The sequence below is a fragment of the Bombus vosnesenskii genome, unplaced genomic scaffold, assembly GCF_011952255.1.
Source record: "Bombus vosnesenskii isolate JDL3184/JDL3185 unplaced genomic scaffold, Bvos_JDL3184-5_v1.1 scf7180000013445, whole genome shotgun sequence".
NCBI classification, from domain to species: domain Eukaryota; kingdom Metazoa; phylum Arthropoda; class Insecta; order Hymenoptera; family Apidae; genus Bombus; species Bombus vosnesenskii.
Genome location: NW_022883056.1, coordinates 455,625 through 477,661, shown reverse-complemented (window position 1 = coordinate 477,661; position 22,037 = coordinate 455,625). Strand labels below are relative to the sequence as shown.

The 22,037-nt window shown below is 31.9% G+C and overlaps 1 protein-coding gene and 1 long non-coding RNA gene across 2 annotated transcripts; both read right to left on the bottom strand.

Annotated features, from left to right (window-relative positions):
• Nucleotides 1-2,989: 2,989 nt before the first annotated feature.
• LOC117238286 (DEAD-box ATP-dependent RNA helicase 20-like) lies at nucleotides 2,990-15,235 on the bottom strand. The gene is made up of 4 exons (XM_033503081.1): nucleotides 15,116-15,235; nucleotides 14,853-14,980; nucleotides 12,603-13,050; nucleotides 2,990-11,979 (listed from the first exon to the last, which is right to left on the bottom strand). The coding sequence occupies exons 2-4, from the start codon at nucleotides 14,882-14,884 to the stop codon at nucleotides 10,315-10,317; spliced, it is 2,145 nt and encodes a 714-aa protein (XP_033358972.1). The 5' UTR covers nucleotides 14,885-14,980; nucleotides 15,116-15,235; the 3' UTR covers nucleotides 2,990-10,314.
• A 227-nt stretch (nucleotides 15,236-15,462) lies between these two features.
• Nucleotides 15,463-17,904, bottom strand: LOC117238290. The gene is made up of 5 exons (XR_004494162.1): nucleotides 17,765-17,904; nucleotides 17,174-17,522; nucleotides 17,005-17,089; nucleotides 16,822-16,924; nucleotides 15,463-16,675 (listed from the first exon to the last, which is right to left on the bottom strand). It is a non-coding gene; the product is annotated as an uncharacterized LOC117238290 (long non-coding RNA).
• Nucleotides 17,905-22,037: the final 4,133 nt, after the last annotated feature.

Sequence of the window (22,037 nt, the reverse complement as noted above, 5' to 3'; positions counted from 1 at the left end):
AATTGCGTTCAAACAGAATCAACTAATTGCAAAAGAACAAATTTCATAAATGAACGAATGCAATTTGAGAAAAATAAAGACGGTGAGCGGTGTTACTCATTAATTAATTAAATTAATCTCACACGCTAAACTATTATGTCCACCCTTCACATGTTTAGTCGAAATTTTAATGTTTTACTGAAACACTTGTCGTTATTATAATATCTAACTAACAGGCATCTGCCTTCGATGATAGAATAAAACATAAATTTCGTAGCTATGAATTGTTTAAAGTTTCAAATTTAATTCATAATTGCAATAATTTTTTCTAACGAAAAAATTATTAATGTCATTTACCCCCACATTCCTGAAATTCTTTATAAATAATTCGAGTATGCTCTTTGTTTTTCCTGTTCCTACTCGGTCGAAACCATAAATTGCGTTCAAACAGAATCAACTAATTGCAAAAGAACAAATTTCATAAATGAACGAATGCAATTTGAGAAAAATAAAGACGGTGAGCGGTGTTACTCATTAATTAATTAAATTAATCTCACACGCTAAACTATTATGTCCACCCTTCACATGTTTAGTCGAAATTTTAATGTTTTACTGGAACACTTGTCGTTATTATAATATCTAACTAACAGGCATCTGCCTTCGATGATGGAATAAAACATAAATTTCGTAGCTATGAATTATTTAAAGTTTCAAATTTAATTCATAATTGCAATAATTTTTTCTAACGAAAAAATTATTAATGTCATTTACCCCCACATTCCTGAAATTCTTTATAAATAATTCGAGTATGCTCTTTGTTTTTCCTGTTCCTACTCGGTCGAAACCATAAATTGCGTTCAAACAAAATCAACTAATTGCAAAAGAACAAATTTCATAAATGAACGAATGCAATTTGAGAAAAATAAAGACGGTGAGCGGTGTTACTCATTAATTAATTAAATTAATCTCACACGCTAAACTATTATGTCCACCCTTCACATGTTTAGTCGAAATTTTAATGTTTTACTGGAACACTTGTCGTTATTATAATATCTAACTAACAGGCATCTGCCTTCGATGATGGAATAAAACATAAATTTCGTAGCTATGAATTATTTAAAGTTTCAAATTTAATTCATAATTGCAATAATTTTTTCTAACGAAATATGCCTATTATCTATCGTCTCGGTTTGTGCTATAACATTTACTTTATAAAGGGGATATTAAATAAGTTTCGTAAATTGACAGAGAAACAAACAGTTTATTATTGCAGTATTTATTCTTACATTCTATCATAATACTGTGTAACATACAAGAAATGCACTTTAATGAAACCTACAGAAGAGAATCTGAATACAGAAATATTATTTAATATCATATATGCCACATTTTCCTTAAATTGTTCATCTTATACGCTGCCTTATATAAATAATGTGTGTATGCTCTTTAATCTTCTTGTTTCTACACAGGCGAAACCATAAATTGTATTTAAACATGAGCGATCCATAAAATAATTAATTCTAAGGTACTTTTAACAAATGTTAGTTGCTTCCTATCACTCACTGATGATTGCATTAAAATATTCACATTACATATAACTATTGATTTATTTTCCACTTTAAACGGTTGTGTCATGGACAAAGAAAAGAAAAAAATTTTTGTGTTACCTCTCTTTGGTCGTAAAAATTAGTAATTCTGCAGTAAAACGGCTTATACGATTAGACGACGAATATCTCTACCGCGTTCACTCGATGGATTCAAAATGGAGGACAATATAGAACAAAGGAATCAAAACGATGAAGTATTCGTACAACTTTGTTTCTCTAGTTGTACTGCTAACACTGGGTCTTTCGTTTTCTTAAAATATCGTTTTAAAATAACATTTTCGTGTCGAGTGTGGACATTATTCGGTACAAAACGCTAGAGATCTTCGTTTCTCTTCCTTTTTTTGCGTCAGAATTCTAAAAATAAATATATCTGAATAATCAAAAACATTTTTCCAGTAAAGTATTACGTACAACAATGTTCGAATCATATTTCAATATTGTTATACTATAAAAAATTAGTTTCAATATACCTTTGCACCCACCAAGAGTCACAATTAACGACAGAATAATTCCGACTAGATTACTTGTCATCTTTAACACATTCACTGCCAAGTTTATCATGGCAAGTGTACACTGTGATAGTTCCTTTGAATGTACTTTTACACAGTCAGTACAAAAGTAAAATTATGAAATATAAGGCAGCAGTGAATCTGTTAATAACGTGATAAGCGATCACTTTTTTTCATTCGTCCAGAATATTCTATGGCATTCGTTTATCCTTGAAAACAATGCTGTCCAAAATAAAGATACAATAACTTAAAAAACACGTTCCTCCTATTCGTCTCCTGTTACACCATATGGTATAGATTTTTAATATTATTACACTAAGCGGATATACAACAAGTACGTATTAACAAGAATAATTATCCTCTATTACAAACATTTAGCTTCTTTGTCCATTAGTAACAACCTTCACGAAAGACAAAGAAGTATTATGTAGTGTCTCCAATTTTGATGGACAGCATTGCTTTGATAGAATATCTTCTTTACTTTTTAGAATCTATGTCTGTATATTTTTGTATATACAAACATATAGTATATTATATATATTTATATTTATATAAAGAACTGATAAATGTATCTTTTTTACGCATAAAATTGACGCAAATATACATATATCCTTGCATGCCTCCTTCGTATATCCTTATATTCAACAAGAATGCAATCACGGTTGTATGCCGTCTTCTGTGCTGCAGTTCGAACAATTCTAGAGCAAACACTTCCTCTTATCTTAATTTATTAGAGGACGACCAAGGAGCGGTTTTTATTTTCTTGTTTTTGTTTCGGATCTAAGAATGTTCGCAATCTTGTATACACACTTGATGAAAGTTGGCCGAGCTCTTTCATATTGTAAGGCGTGATGAATCAATGAAGCCGTAATAACAGAATACCTATTTGTTCATTTTTTTTTTTCTTTAAATGTTCGCCATTTCTGACATCATTGACGGTCTGAAATTCTCTTAACTTTTTCTGATCTCGTAGAAACGACTAAAATTACGCGTTACTAGATTATCAAGTTTCTCGGTTTTTCTCTCCGTAATTTAGCATATTATATTTTTCTTAGCGTTTTTTATTTTATTTTTTCAAACTACTCGCTCTTTCTTTCCTTTTCTTAATACCATTTTCTTTTCCTAATGGGCGTTCAGAACAAACGCATCAACAAATGAACTATTACAACAACAGGAAGTCTACCGTGCTGTAACTGCGTTTCCTCGCAACGATCACGTTAATTCCTATAACATCTTTAATGTTTTTTTTTTCTTAATATCGTCTCGATGCGCTTCACGTCCCTATGAGAGGATCATTTTTCGTTTTTTACGATTCGCTGGAAGAAATAAGTGCTTAGTACCATTGGTGATATCACACAAATTATACCTATATTCGAATCCTCGTATTTGAACAATTTTCGACTCCAAGAATAAGTTTGGCAATATATTGAATACGAAATATTATGCGCTTTCAGAAAGACGAAGTACGACGGATTCGTATTTGTTTCACTACTCTGAGAACAATCATGAAAAATGCGAACATTTTCACACAAAGAAAACAATGAATTACATTTACATTGGAATCGAAATCATTTGAAAAATTTAACCCTTTGCCTGATATATTTAATTTATGAAGTCTTTTACTATGAAATACTAATGAATTTTTAATGTTTGTTACGTAAGATATATGTATGTATACATTACTGTATTATTAATATATAAATTAATTTGTTGAATATTCTAAATCTTTAGTTAGTAAATTGTCACAAGTTATTAAAACACAATAAATAACTATTATTTCTTCAATGAAACAGGTAATCTTTAATATGTTAGTAATTTCAATGATTTTCAGTAAAAGGGTTAAATGTACATGAAAAAGAGAGACAATTTCTTTTATAATTACTTGGTTGTTCAGCAAGTAATTACAAAAGCTGAATACACATATACAAAACACTAACATAATAATTATGGAAACAGGTGTACGCAGATCTAACAAATATTTTGTAATCTTCACAAAACATTAGAACATGATACATAAATTAAGAAATCAATTCGTACAGTGTACACCATCACAGAAATTTTTAACGTTATTCTGTGCACTCACTTATTGATCGATACAAATCTCAGTACACGTTTCTCTAATGGAATCATTGTAGTTTAGACGAGATGTATAAGATTTGTTGATTCGAAGATCTCAGCACACATTAAGATTGATTGAAGGTACTGTGTTTTTTCCCGTTGTTTTAAATAGCCCAGGCTTAAATATGTACCACCATTAAAAGACGCATTTTTTAAAAATGATAAATATCTGAATCGTAAACTGTATTTACATCACACAGTTTCGTAAAAGCTTGCACAGTAAATTTTGTTGTCGTGCAGTGTGCAGTGTTCGACACTCATGCATACACTAACAAGTCTACGTTCGACATTAGAAAAGAAACTAAATTTATTACTATTAAAGTTAAAGAAAAAAAAACAGGAAACAAACAAACGATATTACCGTTTATATAGTGAACGGTATCACTTTTCATAAAAAACAATTAATCATTTTTCACGCATATTTCACAACATCAACAAAACAGAAACACATTAATATTACAGATAAATAATGAGACTAATGATATAAATTTGGTTTTCCTAAAATTAATCTTAATATCGTATTCGCTTCTCCATTTCGAAATAGAATTATTTTGGAACTTACATAGCGGAAGAAAAATATTTTTCGCGCATAAGATTAACCCATGACATGGAATCGTGACACGATCATCAATTTTTAAGTAGTACATTTCTCGAGAAATTGATGAAAGGTAATGGTAATGTTACGGCAACGACCGTGACATAGTCGCAGAAGTAATTACAGACTTGGCAATGCACACATGTGACTACACCAATAAAACATTCGCAAGTTTAGCTTTGTTTCTCTAACCAAACAGAACGATACGCAGATAAAATGTGGGAAAATAATTGTTTGACTCATCTTAGCAAAATTTAAGCTGCAATTCATTCACGTTACAAAGAAGAATGCAATATAGGAACTATCATGAAACGGATTGTATTGTTGTTGTTGTAATGTCCCTTTTTATTTCACGAACGATCTAATTGATAAATCGAAAAGAAGCGAAACGTGGCAAGCAATCGTTAGAAACCAAATAAACGATTTTTCTTCTTGTTTTTTCCTTTTCTTGATCGAATCCTTTCTTCGATTCGAATCGAGAGACGAAAATCACAAAATACAGAAGAAAGAAAAATAGGAAACCAGATTCGTGCAACTATTCCAACACCTACGAAAAGTAAACGCGAAATATCTGGTGAATTTCTCATCATGAAACACCGAAGATTAATTAATTCTCGATATGAAAAGAAAATGCACAATACGAACACGCACCCGTTATCGAACTATAACATAATAGTACCGTCCCCATACGGCACTACCAACGTAAAACATATTGTTATAATTAATAATGTACAAATAGTCTATCTGTAGTCTACATAGTATACGAACGTATCTGCGGCTGCTAAACCTGTGTATAAGTTGGCGAGATTCAGTCTTCACATATAAAGGAGAATAGTACTCTTCTTCATTTTTTTTTTGTTTAACATTATAATATGCACATTTATGTTTATAATAATAAAAATGTTTATGTACGCGATATCACAGCGTTCAGCATTAATCATTAAAAAGGTACTCATGTTCCCGAGGCTATGTTTAGTATCATCAACGATCGTACGGCACAGAAAACTCGACGACATTAATCGTTCATTCGTCGGCTTGTATTTGCGTGGAGAACATTGTGCCAATTATTGTTTCGTTGATCCTTTTTTTTTGTTTTCCTTTTTGTTGAGGGGAAAAAACAATATATTAGTACGCAAACAGAAAAAAATTGCATGTTCGATCAACTAGCATAATCTGGATCGGAGTGCTTAATGCAAACGTGAAGATTTCACGAGAATATATCGAACCCTTTCGTCTTTGATTAACAGACGGAAGGCGCGTCACAGATATTTTTGAAAAACCACCCTTCACCTACCCACACCTTCGTTCGGCGTTTATCATCATCGTTGGTGATTGATTAAAAAAATATATACGGTTTATTAGAAATATATCCTAGACCGAGACGTTCGAGTTCATCAATATTGCAAGAGTTTATGGAACACTTTATGAAAGTTCCTTTTATGCTCTTCCATGTTTATAACAATAAAAGGAGCAAGATCTTTTCGGAGAATCTCTCGGTATTAACTAAAGATGACTGGATCTCGTTAGAAGTTACGTTAAAAGTACGATTCAATGGACGTTCCCTAACAACGCGTCGAAACGAAATTATAATACAAAAAAGAAAGAATGAATAATTGTCGTCGACTAGTAGGAAGAAAGTAATAGTTCGAAGATTCGATTTTGCTCCCTAGAAGTAAAATTATACCGCATGCCCTACCATGCGAAGAATACGCACCATTTTTGAACAGTCCCCGTGACACTGGACTTAGTACGAATACAAGTGAGTATAAGATTTCTAATTGTTCATTAAAGTAAATAATAAAAAAACAAGTACAAAAGAAAAATTAACAAAAATATTCATAACTGAGCAGTACTGAAGTTTCACGGACTTCTTTGCTAGCAACAAACACGTAAGTATTAGAAGACTATATCTTAACAAACAGACATACAAAATAAAAAGAAACAGTTTCACGATAATTGAGAAAAAAAAGAAACACGAAGAACATCATGTTTACGCTTTTATATAATCGCGTAGGAGATGAAATTGTCGGACTACATAATGAAACGAAAAAGTACGACTTAAGATATTTATGAATAGAACGCTCAGAAATAATAGAAGTTTTCCAATCTTCCAATCCCTTTCTATCTGTTCTTTACCCTGACAATACACGAATTCACACGGCAAACGCAAAAAATAAAAGAATAAAAGGAATACTGATCTTTCGTTTTTTCCTAACAACTTTCGTTTCTCTTCCCTTAAAGTAGACAGCGAGCTCTCGCAGTACACGTCATTTAGGATCACATGATTTGTATACCATGTATAAAACTGATAAGATACGTTCCTTATTTTAATTGTGATGCGCGATAGGTAGATCTATAAATATGCTACATCTTACATATCACAGAGCTACGCGTACACCCACTATCAATTTTCAAAATGCAAGCTGCATTTCGCTAAAACGTTTGCTTTGTTCGGAAGAAACATAAAAACACAAAGTTTCTTACGTTACTGTCAATTGAAATGTAAAAGATATGAACCCTTTGCTGCCCAATGTTCGGTGTTTGTCCTGTGTCCACTTCGTTTGTACTTCGAGCCAAGTATAACATAAAAATTTCTAAGAAAGATTGTAGAAAAGATATGCATATTCGAATTTCATTCAGTCATCGATTTTCATTCTCGCTTTCATCTCATCTTAATTTATGGAAACAAATGCAGCACAGCTGAAAGGGTTACAATTCTGAGGCTTTCTGAAACATTTAGAAGTCTACACTATTGGAATAGAGAACAGCATATACAGAGAACAGAGAATATGTTATAATATTGCTGTCCTCAGAGAATGTAAGATTCTGATAAGTTTTAAACCAGAGTTACGGAAGCGACTGTTCAGTCTCGAACAGAGTGTAATTCTCATCTGGTTGAACAAGTGTCTTGAACTGATAGCAGCCTTTCTGTTCTCCAACAACCCAACTACCTTCTTCGATTGACTCAGGAGATAGTGAAAGTTTAAAAACCTAGATTGAAAAAGAAAAAGAAATATTAATAAATAAAACACAACTTCAATTCATCTATTAAATTCTCACAGATCACAAAGTGTATCTAAAAGCCTCAGTAATTGGTAAATGCATGAAAGATACATCGCTTGCAATATAATGGAATTCCAAGATGTACAGTTGCACTAAGATAATGTCTGCTATTTGGAGTAGACTATATATTCTAACTTTACGACGAAACTATAATCTCTGAAAAAAAGAAATGTTAGTATCTTTCTGACCAATTGTGACGAAAAGATAGATTTAAAGAAAAATTCAAAGCGATAGATGATTTAATAGAGGGCGTACGCAATGTATGAGTATTCAGAATTGTCTAATACTCGTAGCATACGCTTCCTATTATTTATATCACTATTCATTCTGACAACGCAATGTGTTGCAGTCAGATCAACACAGTAGGAGCGTAAGCATTCACAATGTTCAAAAGGGCAAATACAAACAATATACCGCGAATGCCTAACTTCTGCTCGCGACCCCACCACAAACAACATTTTAAATGTATCCGATTTATCGGCTCAGCAAAAGAAGAATATAAAGACTACCACGTGGAAACCTAGAAACGAATCGACAGAGTTTTTTTTCTCAATCTCTTTTATCGAGCAAAATCCGCTTGAAGTATGCGTGTGACGCGCGGTTTTTTGTGAATCAACCGGAAAATGGTATTGTGCACACGTACTGCTTCACAACATTTTCTACTGTGCGTAATTAAGTAACGAACTGTGAGACCGTTTCACGAAAGCGTTACGTATAATTATCACAATAATGTCGTTCGCAAACGAGTCCTTGCTCGAGTGTATATTTCGAGTCTTGCATTCTTCTCTGTTGGCTCTTTTTTTAGTTTCTTTGCTATTCGTTTGTTCGAGTAGTGACGTGTACAGAGTAATCTGGAGGCCCGCAAAAAATTCACTATGCGCTGTCGATAAACGATTTCGTGCCTTCTATCACGGCATGAATTTATATTTTCATTTTTCTAGCATCCTTCATATATCACATGAAATTTTCTCGAGGGTCGCTTCGTAATGGCCATAGCGATATACATATACAACACATGGATCGTTACCATATATATAAGTTAAAAACTCTTTCGTCACGCGTTTCTGTGTTCAATATACATACGTTCACGGCAGCGCATTACTTTTTATAGCTTGAACGTTACGATAGAAAAATGTCTCTCGGATAGTTTGAATCATTCCCTAAAAAATAGCAATAATTTCAGTGAGCACGAACTAAAAAACAGGTACAACTAAATTTTATTCGATTCGCGGCCAGCCTGGCGCGTGCACCTATACATTGTACACGGTCGCGCAAGGACAAGACCACTCAGTGGCCAATTGCATAAACATCAAACAACAATGTTTCTCTTACTTTTTTTTATCTTCGTATAATCATTCGTTGGTTTAACAACAAATTACTTTCGATATATATTATAAAAATAAGGTATCAAACTTTGCGCCGAGGTACACAGCCATTGTGACTACATGCTTAATTTAAGTTGTCCCCTAAAGCCCAAGTTTTCCTTTCTCTTACCCGTTACCGGTTTCAAACTTTGAATTTGTTCCAAAGACACCGGTGTCCAGGATAGATCTCGAAGTACTCACTTTTGTACGCTATATAATTATGCTGGGATTTATCGTTCATCAAAGTTCTTTAATTCTGACGAGATTTAACCATTTCACCCTCTATTATCAAAGAGACACAAAACACCCGGTCTCATTACAGAACAGAGGACACGATGTTTCTTTATATTTGTCGTGTGCTTTGTAAAAACGGGTGTACGGCTTAATTTTTATGCAAAAGGCCTTACATTTTGAAGAGCGTTGCCTGTACATACGTATATATATATATATATGCAAAATATAAATAAATTATCAAATATGAAAACGTTAACCCACGCCCCTTCTATACGTTTCGTGCATTTCGGGAAAGCATTAAATGACGTTTACATAGTTTTATCGCAGAAGATTAATTACTTTTCTTAAGGATATGACCATAGCTACAAGCCTATATTTGCTGGTCATATTCTACATCCAGTATTAATTATATCAATGTATCATTGCTAAATAACTACTACTACTTCAAAAAATTCGACTGGAATGTGCCTCGTGGATTACTGATTCGTAATAATTAATTTTTTCAATTTTTCTTTTTCCTTATTCTTTGGAACGTTTCGCAGTATTACTTCAATTTTTATATTCACCAATAAAGAATAATAAATTATTCGACTATACTATCTCTATGTTCTCTCTTTCTTTGAAATAAGCCCAAGTAATTTATTTCTCGTTATAAGTTTTAACCGGCACTATTCCAGAAAAAAAATAATAAATGACAAAGAAAAGAAGAAAGATTATGGTACTTATATATTCAAAAGAGACCCAACCATCTACACAAATAGTAATATTTAGTGGGCCCGATATAAACAGGAAAATCCGACTTTTTACTTAGCCTGTACTCTTACCGATTTATACCTTGAAATGCGTCACTGCTGTACCGGTGTAGGCGGATAAGGATAAGTATACGGCGGCACAGCTTGGAACTGGCTGTATCCCATCGACTGGTATGCGCATGCCCCGGTATTCGGTGGTGGACGATTTGTCTGGAAAAACTTATTGTTTACAAGGCTCTGCATTCCTGAATCTGTGTGTCCACCAGCAGATGGCATCATGAATGGAGGTGGCATAGAATACACGCTTTGTCCTCCAGCTGTTTGATTAGTGCTGTATGCGTTCTGGCGATTATGGTAACGATTATTTTGGAAACCACCTGTTCTTCCATGGTATCTAGGTATATTTGCATTCTGATAGCCAGCTTGGTAATTATTGCTAGTTTGACAGCTGTTGGTATAAGTATTCGATTGTCGTTGATGTTGTTGCTGCTGATGCTGTTGGTGTTGTTGCTGCTGTGACTGTTGTTGGTGTTGCTGATAATTAGATTGGAAAGTATTCTGGCGGTTGGTCTGGTATGCATTTTGTTGGCGTACAACAGTCCTCTCTTGACTGTTACCATTATTATGTTGAGTACTTTGAACATGTTGAGCTTGCCAATTGTTTGAAATAGGGCTGCTATTGTTTCGCGGACTTCCAGTTGAACTACTATCCTTATTAGAGCGAGAGTGACTCCAACGTTGGCGGCCCTTGCCATATGCAGGTTTTATCGAGTTTGCTAAATCTGCCAGTTGAGGGTTTATCGTCTGACCAGCTTCTTCCAGAACAGAAATCAGTTCCTTCGCTTGTCTAGCGTTATTAGGTGTAAAGTAAGCATATGCTGTACCTGCACTTTGGCAACGTCCGGTTCTCCCTATTCTGTGAATATAATCCTCAGAACTGTTCGGATAATCGAAATTAATTACATACTTTACGTCTTCGACATCCAAGCCACGAGCAGCAACATCGGTAGCAACAAGGATCATTGTTTTTCCATTTCTGAACTCGGATAACACGTAATCTCTTTCAGGTTGTGATTTGTCACCATGAATAGAGATAGCTGGCCAACCTTCTCGTTTAATAGCTTTGGTGATGTCGTCCACTTTCTTTTTCGTTTCAACAAAAATAATCATCTTGCTTCCTCTGTCTTTGCCAATTTCTCTCAATAGACCTGAAAGTTTAGTTTCTTTCTCGTGTTCTTGACAAATTTCTATGATCTGACGAATATTGTGATTGGCAGCCAATGTCAGAGAACCTATGTTAATTTGAATGTAATCTGAGAGGAAATCTTCAGCCAAAGCTTGCACTTCTTTGGGCCATGTCGCGGACCACATCAATACCTGTCTATCAGGTCTAATCTGTTCAATGATCTTTCGAATTTGCGGCTCGAATCCCATATCCAACATTCTATCTGCCTCGTCCAATACAAGATATGTGCATCTGCGCAAATTCGTGGTTCCCTTCTCGAGAAAATCGATCAGTCTACCGGGAGTTGCGATACATATCTCAACGCCGCGCTCTAAATCGCGAGCTTGAGGTCCTTTCGGGGAACCACCGAAAATGCAAGTGTTACGAATGCACGAGGAGGAACCAAAGTCCCTAGCAACGGATTGAATTTGCTGAGCTAACTCTCTTGTTGGGGCAAGTATTAAAACGATCGGCCCCTCTCCCCGGTTCAAACGTGGTTGATTATTAATGTGTACGGTTGCTGGTAAAATATACTGAAAAATATCCACAACAAAATTTTCTTAACATTTATCTAACTAAAAACATTTTGCCTTAATACCTTGTAGAAGGTGTGTATTTTAATCCTAAACAAAATAAAGTTCTATGCTTTCCTTCTTAATACTTATGTATTATTTCCTTAATGATTTATAGTACCAAATTAAAAATTTTAATTGATATATATACAGGATATCTCACTAACTCTGTTACAAGATGATATATTCGTTACTTTTAATGTATCAAAAAATACCAGAAACATTACAATACTCAAAAATGTGAAAGGAATAAATTGTTTGATTTGGAGGGACAAACATTATGTTAAACAACAATTTCTTTTCATGCTTACATTCAAATATTTTTTAATATACTCAAGATTTTTCATAAAAAAATTATTAATCTACTTATATTGAAAAACTATTAGTTTTGTAGTTATTTTAACTTGTGTTATATAACTGAATATTACAGTCAGCTCATAAATCTCATAAATACAAATACTATACTAATTATTATGTACTCAATAAACAATGAAATGTCAAATACATTATTATAATTACTATTTTTTGAGACTAAAATATTTTAAAAATTTGTATATATAAATAAATTATATTAAAATACATACAGCTAGAGTTTTTCCAGATCCTGTCTGAGCAATTCCAACCAAGTCGCGTCCACTAAGTGCTATTGGCCAGCCCTGTGCCTGAATTGCTGTTGGTTCAGCAAAGCCCTGCTTTCTAATTTCTTCCATCACGTAATCTGGGAAGTTACTTTCTTCGAACGCTTGAATTGGAGAAGGAGTATTGTTTCCTTTTACAGTGATTTCTTTACCAATGTGATATTTGGTAACTTCATCAGTTGATCTTTTTAAAACATTGATATGTGGAATATATAAATTCTTTGTGATCACTGGTAATTTAGCCAGATCCCATATAGGCTTCTTCAATGAATCTCCAGGAGTTCTTCTTTGGACTTGCTTCTTAAGTGACTTCTCTTTCTGTTGCTGCTGGCTGTTCCAATATGTTCCTCCTCCATTACGATTGCTAGAGTCTCTACTTCCCCTGGGTCTGTAACTAATTTTTTTTTAAATCATTTTCAAGTGATATTAACAGTCTTTTAACATATGTTGTATATTCGCTACATAATGAGTTTATAAACCATTGATATGGAATAATAAATGATATTTAACATGAAATATACAATGAACATACACTACTGTGCAGAAATATTTGGACATTTGGTGCAGTTCAACCAAAATACTGATATTTTCATTACATTTTCAAGATTATTATGAAAGAATATTTTTCTGCTGTTAATTGTTACATCTTGCTACAGCTGAGATCAGATGTTGTGCTAAATTACAAAAGAAAACTAAACTTAACAAAAAAGGTAAAGTAAAGTAAATTAAAAAGAACACTAAGACAAAGGAATATACTTTCATTAATCAAGTTTCATATTTATCTCTAACAAATAAGTTACTATATATAAAGTCTATAAAAATGTTCAGAACATGGTTGGAAACACATATTCCAATCATTTTAACATCTCAACATTAAACAGATACACTTAAGTTACTTAAATGAAGTATTTCCATAGAAGCAACTTTTTTTATTTATACTAAACACTTTAACTGTTGTTCTTATCAATATCTACTAACTATATATGGCTAGCTGAGATAATATCATAAGTAAAAATTAGATTGAAGAGCTTCATTTGAAACATACTTCACATACTTTTAATAATTTAGAGGTGTTTAAAGGCTTATATATGATAGTGTAAGCATCAGCTTAAACTCAATTAAAACCCTTTAAAACATAACTTTCTGAGATTTTATATAATTTCAGATTTTCGGGAAGCTAGAGGGATTAATTTATTAGATGAAATGTACAAAAATTTTGAACAAATTCCAACTGATCGAAACCGCGAAAAAAGGCCGCTTTTTACAATCCTTTTATCTGAGTTTATAATGAAAATTTAAAATATACGTTTTATAGATCTATTTCAGCTATACACATGCTAAAAATTTCATCGAAATCGATTGATACAGAAACAAGCCATAGACATCAAAAGGTGTAAGAATATAGATTTATTACAGCTATAGAACGAAAGTCGTGTAAAATCGCGATCTTTAACCGTTTACGCTCATAGCAACATTACTCATTTCAATGAAATTTTCAACATGTATATAACTGAGAAGAATCTACAAAACGTACTGTTTAAATTTTCATTACAGAATCACATAAAAAATTTACAGAAAGCAAACTTTATTTGTTTCTTCGCGATTTCTACTGATTGCAATTATTTCAAAATTCTTTTTGGCACGTTATCTAGTAAACTAATCCTTATTTCTCCAAAAAATTCAAGTCGTTTGGTCCAATTCTTAAAATGTTATTTTGTTTTAAAAAGTGTGCCAATATTAATGTGCTTCATTGTATAAAGCATATGTAACAAGATAGCAATCTGATATAAAAATCAATAAGATGGTGGCTTGATACAAGGATATCAGGTAATACATATTATTTCAAATATAATTTTTATTTTTTAATTTTACCATTGTCAGTATCTTTCCATTAGATAATGACAGCGCCATTTTATTTTTTATGTCGCATTTAATTTTATTAAAAAATAATACAATACATCTTTTACGTACGCAAATTCCATTCTACCATGTTTCGGAATAATGAATTTTCATAAGATACGAGATTGTTAATTCGACTCATAATTAAGCGATTCGGCAAAAGCTGCGGTCGAGAATATCCACGAACAAAATGGTGAACACCAAGTCGCAAAAAAAAAATTTCTCCAGTTTCAACATTTCACAACGTATGGTATTGTCATATTGCACGTTTAAAAGGCAGAATTTAACGTAACGTACCTGGTACGATTGGAATAACTGTTGTTATACATTTCGGCAAAAGTTCGGAAGAATCTGCTGACACACTACCAGTCCCGTAAGAACGATCTTCGATTTTTCGGGAACTATGTCAGTTGTACCAGTTATACCTGCGATAGAAAATAATTATACAAGAAGACTAATAAAACGAAAATATAAACGAATATATTTATTTCGTAATAATCTCATGCCGAATGACAAAAGTATTCGAATGAAAAAAACTAAGAATATTCGGGCGAACTTACCCTGCAAGACCCGGCGAGCAGAGCGGTAATGGCTGACAGGCACTGGGAAGACGGAAACGAGCGACTGGGCAATGTTTCCGTTTCTCGTCATGCAGGTTCCACACACACATAGAAATGACGTCATTTCATTGGTTCATTCTTTTGTAAAATCGTGATGCTAACACGTTGCCCAATAGTAACGCGACAGAACAAATCAATAAATTCCAGTGTGATATATTTACCGAACTTAAAGGGACGTACTCACGAGAGTAACGACGTAAAGTGAAATGAAAATTGAACTGAGTTGAAAACGGTCAAACGATTTCCATTGTATTAAAATTTGGTAATAATAAATTAAAAGTTTCATGCAAGCGTTAAAAAAGACCTTTTTATTCATAAGATAATATAATCAATGGATGATATTCATATTGTAATTCATATTATAATAATACATATATATCTTTTATCGTAGTACAATTATTGAATTTCAACATTATATTCCATATTATTTTTGCCCATAAAAAACAATTAAATTGAGATGATACTAAATTAATAATCGAAGTCATAGTAGACTGGATCATATATAAAACAGGAATTTTTTAGATAAAAATGGAACATTGTAAACAGAAAAATTCTTTTATTGTTATACACACATATGTGTAAAACCATAGAGATATAAAGATAGTGTGCGTGAACGAGCTGTAAAGGCGATATAGCTATAAAAAGAGAACGTACCTTACATGTAAATAAGTAAGTGTATCGCCGATCAACGAGCGGCATTATTTGCCAGTGATGGAAGGGGCCTCTATGTACGTTTTCTTTTCATTCTCATGTCGCATTCACTTACACGATAACATAGTAACGTATGTTTTATATGACTGGCGTACTGTATCTTCATATATACTTTTAACCTCTATGTATGAAACTAGTTGCTGCTATGTAGCTTAATTACTTATACGTATAAATTTGCATCTTCAGTACAAGTAGAGCAAGTAAGTGTTAGGAATATTATCGAAGCAGATCATAAAACAACAGGTTCTCGTGCATATGTTTAGTAGAAGAGAGGTCGCCAAACGCATCTTTTGCATAATAATTAAAGAGAAAAAGGTTAATGTTTGAGCTTCAAAATTTTCTTATTCTATCCTTTCCTGTATCTTCTTTTTTAATCATATTTAGAATTTGTATGTATTGTAATGAAAACAGCATATATGTATATATATATATATAAAAGATCGTTTCTTAATTTATATTCCTTAACTAAAGCAAAGAAGTTTCTCAGCTTATTTAAATATTGATACTTCTCCAATAACTATATAATACATCCGAATACATATTATCTGATCTAAAATGTCATAGAGAATATGCACAAAATATCTTACACGTATAATCAGATTTGATTCATCAGTTTAGCTAGGCAATTTTGACCAAGTAAATGTTACAAACAAAACTTTAGATGCGACCTAACCTTTCTTGGCATTTGAATTCTGCATCTAATATGTACCCTGTGATATTAAATTTCTGGTAAAATTCTATCTATTATCTTGACAAATATTCAGTTATATTAAAAATATTATATGATATCTAAAATACATGTACATTATTGTTATAAATATACAGAGAAAGTTTATAAAAATCAGGGCAAGACATGATATGTAACATTTATATTATTAATTTAAATGAATAATATAATATTATAATAAATATACTATACGATATTATTTACTTACATATATTTACTTAGATATATTCTATACCGTTACATAGTCAAGGTTACAACAAAAATTTCAACAATCCAACTATTGTCCACGGTATTCTTCTATGACCAGTCGCCTGTGTTTAATGAATAAATCATCGAAATCCACTAGCGTGATCCGGAATAAAAATAAAATAATCTTTTAAAAATATCCCACCTTGGTCGATATAATTGGAAATCTGCTTCAATAATGAATCGTTCCCATCGACTATGAAGCATGATTAATCACCATTGTCCAAGCGCTATAATAATAAAACTCGGTATTCCCAAGCTCTTCTTTAAAACTAAACACAAATGAAATTGTATCCAGTCCTTGCTTGATGTACGTATATTTGCATATGTCGATTGCCTTTTTCGTGTAAACACGATTTTCCTTTTATGTTGTGTAACGCTCTGTTATCGTATAATATTTCGTAGTATACGCAAGAGTGCACCATTTTCTATGTTTTTTTCTTCCTATGCAAATTTCTTCCTCGAAACTGTACAGCTTCCATGGAAACGAAGAACTTCGCGATTTGCTGTTTATTACGTACATAAGTTCCTTCTAAGCCAAATACGATTTCACATAATTTGCATCGTCACTTTCCAAATTAGTCCCACGCATTGTGAAATTTCGTGACACGACTTCCGATCAGCGCTCGAAAGAAGTTATATTTTTAGATTACGGACGTTTACCTAAATTTAGGTTTTTATGTATATCATTGTGAATATTATCAATGTATAGTATATTATATAATACATTATAAGTATTAATATAACTTTCTATATTGACCAATAATGTAGAAGTTAAAAATGACTAAGTTTCGAAGAACGAATGAAAGAACGAATAAATGGCAAATAATCAAATAAGGGATTAACATCGAATAGTATTTAAATGAGCTTTAATTTGAATAAAATGTCATTCTCAAATAACGCACCCTATCCTGCCTTTGGCCCGAGGAAAAAGAAAACAATCATTTGCGTGACTAACGGTAGAGATACTGACACAGTTACAGAGGCAAACGTGGTGTTAATCGATTTTCTATTTATATGAATGGCGATTTATTATCAGCAGAATCTTTCCTGCTGGCTTCGTGATCCTTATCGGTTTTGTCGATTGTTGCGGCTGAATTCGAGGCGCGTGGATAAAATCATGTAACGCTATTTAATGGGATAGGTATGCATAATTGAAAATAAAAGAAGTCCCGTGATTCCGATCCGATGATCCTCGTAATCATCGATTGTTCGAATTTCCCGATCGCGTGTAATTAGTCACCTGTCCAGAAAAGATTCATTCACGTTTAATTTTAATTTTAACTGTCAACTACTATCAATTTTGGCAGTACTTATAGGAGAACATTGATAAATTATGAGTAGACTACAGATTTGTACGTATTTAAGAGATTCTTTTAAATATAAAAAATGGACTACAGACTTTGCGAATTTCAATATTTCATTAACGATGACATTGTTCATCTGCGATTATTTCAAACATGTTGTTAGGTATTCACTTTTATTAATATTAGTTATTACTGGTATTAGTTGATAAATTATTACGCAAGAGAATCCTAATCAAATAAAAGAATTTTCGGATGGCAATCTAATTAGATCATAGATTTTTTAAAAGTCAAATTTGATAAAACGATTAAATTAAATTTAAGAAAATTCCAAGATAGTAGTACACCAAATGACGGAAAATATTGTCTCTGTAGAACTTTTAGGGTAAATAAAGATCATTTTTTTAGTTCTAGAAGCCTTCTAATTTTAAAAAGTTGCAACCCACACCTCTGTTCAATAAATTAAATTAAATTTAATTTATGATATAACATTTTATTATAGTTATTTATAATTAAATTATAATATAATATTAAGACTTGTAGCATAAACTATATATAATTTATATAATGGTATACTTTATATTATATTACGAAAAATACCTGGAATATGAAACTATTTTTTAAATATAATTGAAATATATATGTATACCTTATTATCTAAAAATATAACCTTCGTGTATGGATATTAATACCGGTCACGCAATTCTAGTGATCGTATATCTTTTATTTGCTGCAAACAAAAAGGGGCTGACGAAATAATATTTGCTCTTTTATGACCTTGCTACCTTTTTTAAATCGATAATAATGGAACAAATATTAAACTTGGTCTTATTTGCAGCCTTCTTTATCTTTTTTTCATAAAATATCATCTTTTCTTATAATAATACTTCAATTCGGCATTTATATTATTCTATTTATAAAAGAAATCAGACGCTCTGAGAAACACGGGCTCGCGGTTATTTTTTCGACTGAAAAACGTCATTCTGGCAGATCTTTTCTTTCAAAATGCGTCATTGGCACATGGTATTAATCAAAATCTCAGAATTAGTTTCTCCAAGAAGATAGCTCATTCATGTATGGCCATATCTATTGGGTGTATTACTGTTTAACCATGATATCTTGTTTTCACTGCTGAATCGATATTAGAAAAATTTATAAGTACGTATAAAGTGACATGATTCTACACTTTAAGTATTTATTTCTCGAGAAAATGATTTGCTACTATTGAAAAGGATGATAAATACGATTCCAACAATAACCCTTCCTTTAAATTCACCCTTGGGAAAACCCACATCTGCGATTACCTTATGCTTCTTCAAGTGTATTAGCTATTCAAACAAATCGTATTTATTATTCCGAAATTGTCTGTTTATACAGAGGTGAGAGACAGATTATTAATGTAAAAGTAACTTAAAAATTCAATGTGAAAATTCAGTGTGTCAAAATCAAAAATAATAAAATTGGATCGAATGTTTCATTTTTTAGGAAATTGAGTTATACAATTTGCCAAATATCATTCATTAGAAAAATTCTTTAATAAAATTAATTTATGTACCAAAGATTACCAAAAAGTGTGTAGCGTTATTATTACAAAAGATTAAGATATTGTAACGAGATATACATAATACGATTGAATTTCCTTTTAAGCATTTACGACTCAATCCTCACTGCGAATTAATTGTTATTCTGAAAATCATTAATATAGTCATTTATGTATGTAATAATTTAGAAATATAATTTAGATGTTTACAATTCGACCCTTATTGTCAGTTACGTGGAGAAGTTAAATACACAGTTAAACCACAAAATTAGTTGATGTTCTACGAAAATATTAAAAGCTATGCGATATTCTTATTAATTATGTTACTAAAAATAATAATAATAATAATGGGCGTTTGTGGCTTCCCCTTTATCGCACATTTTTGTTGAGAAATCCATTGATATATGACGCATGAAGTTAATTCATATTTGGCAGATTATTAAAAATTGTGTAATGTTATTACCCATTAAAGATAAACAAATTGAGGATTTCCCTATTTGGAAATATATATATTTATATTTATATTAAATATAAAAGAAAATATATGAACACGAAGAAGTTTGGAGAAACATTCGATAACAAATGGTGAATTTTCCAAGAAATATAAAGCGGCTACAAAAATTTCGTCGTTGTTGTTTCAGTGGAGATAACGCCCTGGAGTTTGAATGTGTGATAGTGTTTGACTGGTTTGTTTGTTTTTGCTATTGCATGATATCTATCGAAATGTTGAAAAATGTCCGATGAATGTTTTTCTCCGACTATCGAAGATTTGCCACACATGCTTTAAATGCACGCTGATACCTTGAAAATGTTAATTTTTCAATTAACAGCATCCTGAGTGTTACGACAACTCTATTATATGCCCTTGGCGCACCTTCTTTTGGCAAGGACAGGGCGATACCTGAACTGACGCCAGGGATTAGGTTTTTCTGAAAGGTTCAGTTCAGAAAATTCGGCAATCTGTATTGTCACATACAAATAGATATTTATACATGTCAACGTAATACTCCTTCTAAATTACACTTCGTAAAACTTGTTTAAAACAGTTTCTGGGTTTTATTGGAAGTTGGAATATTCTATTCGAATGTCCATCTGTATAACCTTACTATAAACATTTTCGTCTAAGACCTCACAGTGTTCCTCTGTGGGTTTTTCTGTCGGAATAAAATTAATCTCTTTTAATCCGTGTAATGCGCAGAACGATTATAGCTTATCATCGCTAACACGAAATATCACGGCTATATATAACAGAAAAATAATATACATAAAATAAATAACAACATGTATAACATTACAGAAAAATGTAAAATGTAACAAACTTTCTCAGAAAATAGCTTGCGTGTGTTGAATAAATTTTTGTTAAATAATTGGCAATTAATCTAGGTATTCTTTACTTCTTGGGAAACAAGCAAACCAATCCAATTATCATAAGTATTTATTACTTCAAATAACCTTTATGTAATATTGACTTACGCCAAATTTAACGCCCCTGCTTCCTAAATGCTCAAGATATGGCTCAAAGTAAAGTCTTGTATAAACGCTACTTTATCCAAAAATAAATAAAAGATAGAAAATACAATACATATGCAATACATTAAGAATTACGAAAAAGAGCTAACTCAAGAAATGAACGACCTGCCGAAAACAATAAAAAAGAAATAATAAGAATTTACCACAGTCAATAAACAAAAGAAAATTTGAATCGTCATAAGCCAATCATTGCTCGGATCAAGTGTTGTATAATAAGAAGTGGATCCAAAATATGCAGAATTGAAATAAAAAAAATTGGAGTTTATCTTTCAAATTGATATTGAAAATCTGCTAACGTAAGTATGCATTTGTAAGTGAAATGAAATTTATAGAAAAAACGGGAAATCATTTCACCAAAAATGTAGAATAAAGTTTTTTTCATCTAAAACTTATCTAGATTTTAAGAAAATTAATTTTTGAAGGTTTGTGGAGCGGGTAGATGATTTCTTATACAAAAACAGACTTTGAAAATTAGCTGCGTATACAATAGTACGCATACACTTACATACGTAATTATATGCATACAATACGGTACAGTAACACCATTGTTTCTATATTTAGAATGCCTACGCGACTTTTATAAATAATTAGATTATTAGATTCAACAAAGCACAAAGAAAAATTTTATCAAGGATACCAAAATCGATTCTCTAAAAAACCAAGGTCTAAATGAAAAGATTTTATTCTACGTTCTCTACTTATTTTATTTTGTTACATAAGTCATCAATACATTGCGAATATTTATGCAAATTCCGCATTTATATAAATGCAACTAAATATGATTTATTTTCAATCGCATTCGGT

Excerpts from the sequence above, each read along its gene's own strand:
- LOC117238286 (XM_033503081.1), bottom strand. The coding sequence starts at position 14,884 with ATGTATAACAACAGTTATTCCAATCGTACCAG. Across the intron at positions 13,051-14,852 it reads AGTTATTCCAATCGTACCAG|TTACAGACCCAGGGGAAGTA; the intron begins GTACGTTACGTT and ends AAAAAAAATTAG. Across the intron at positions 11,980-12,602 it reads GATCTGGAAAAACTCTAGCT|TATATTTTACCAGCAACCGT; the intron begins GTATGTATTTTA and ends GATATTTTTCAG.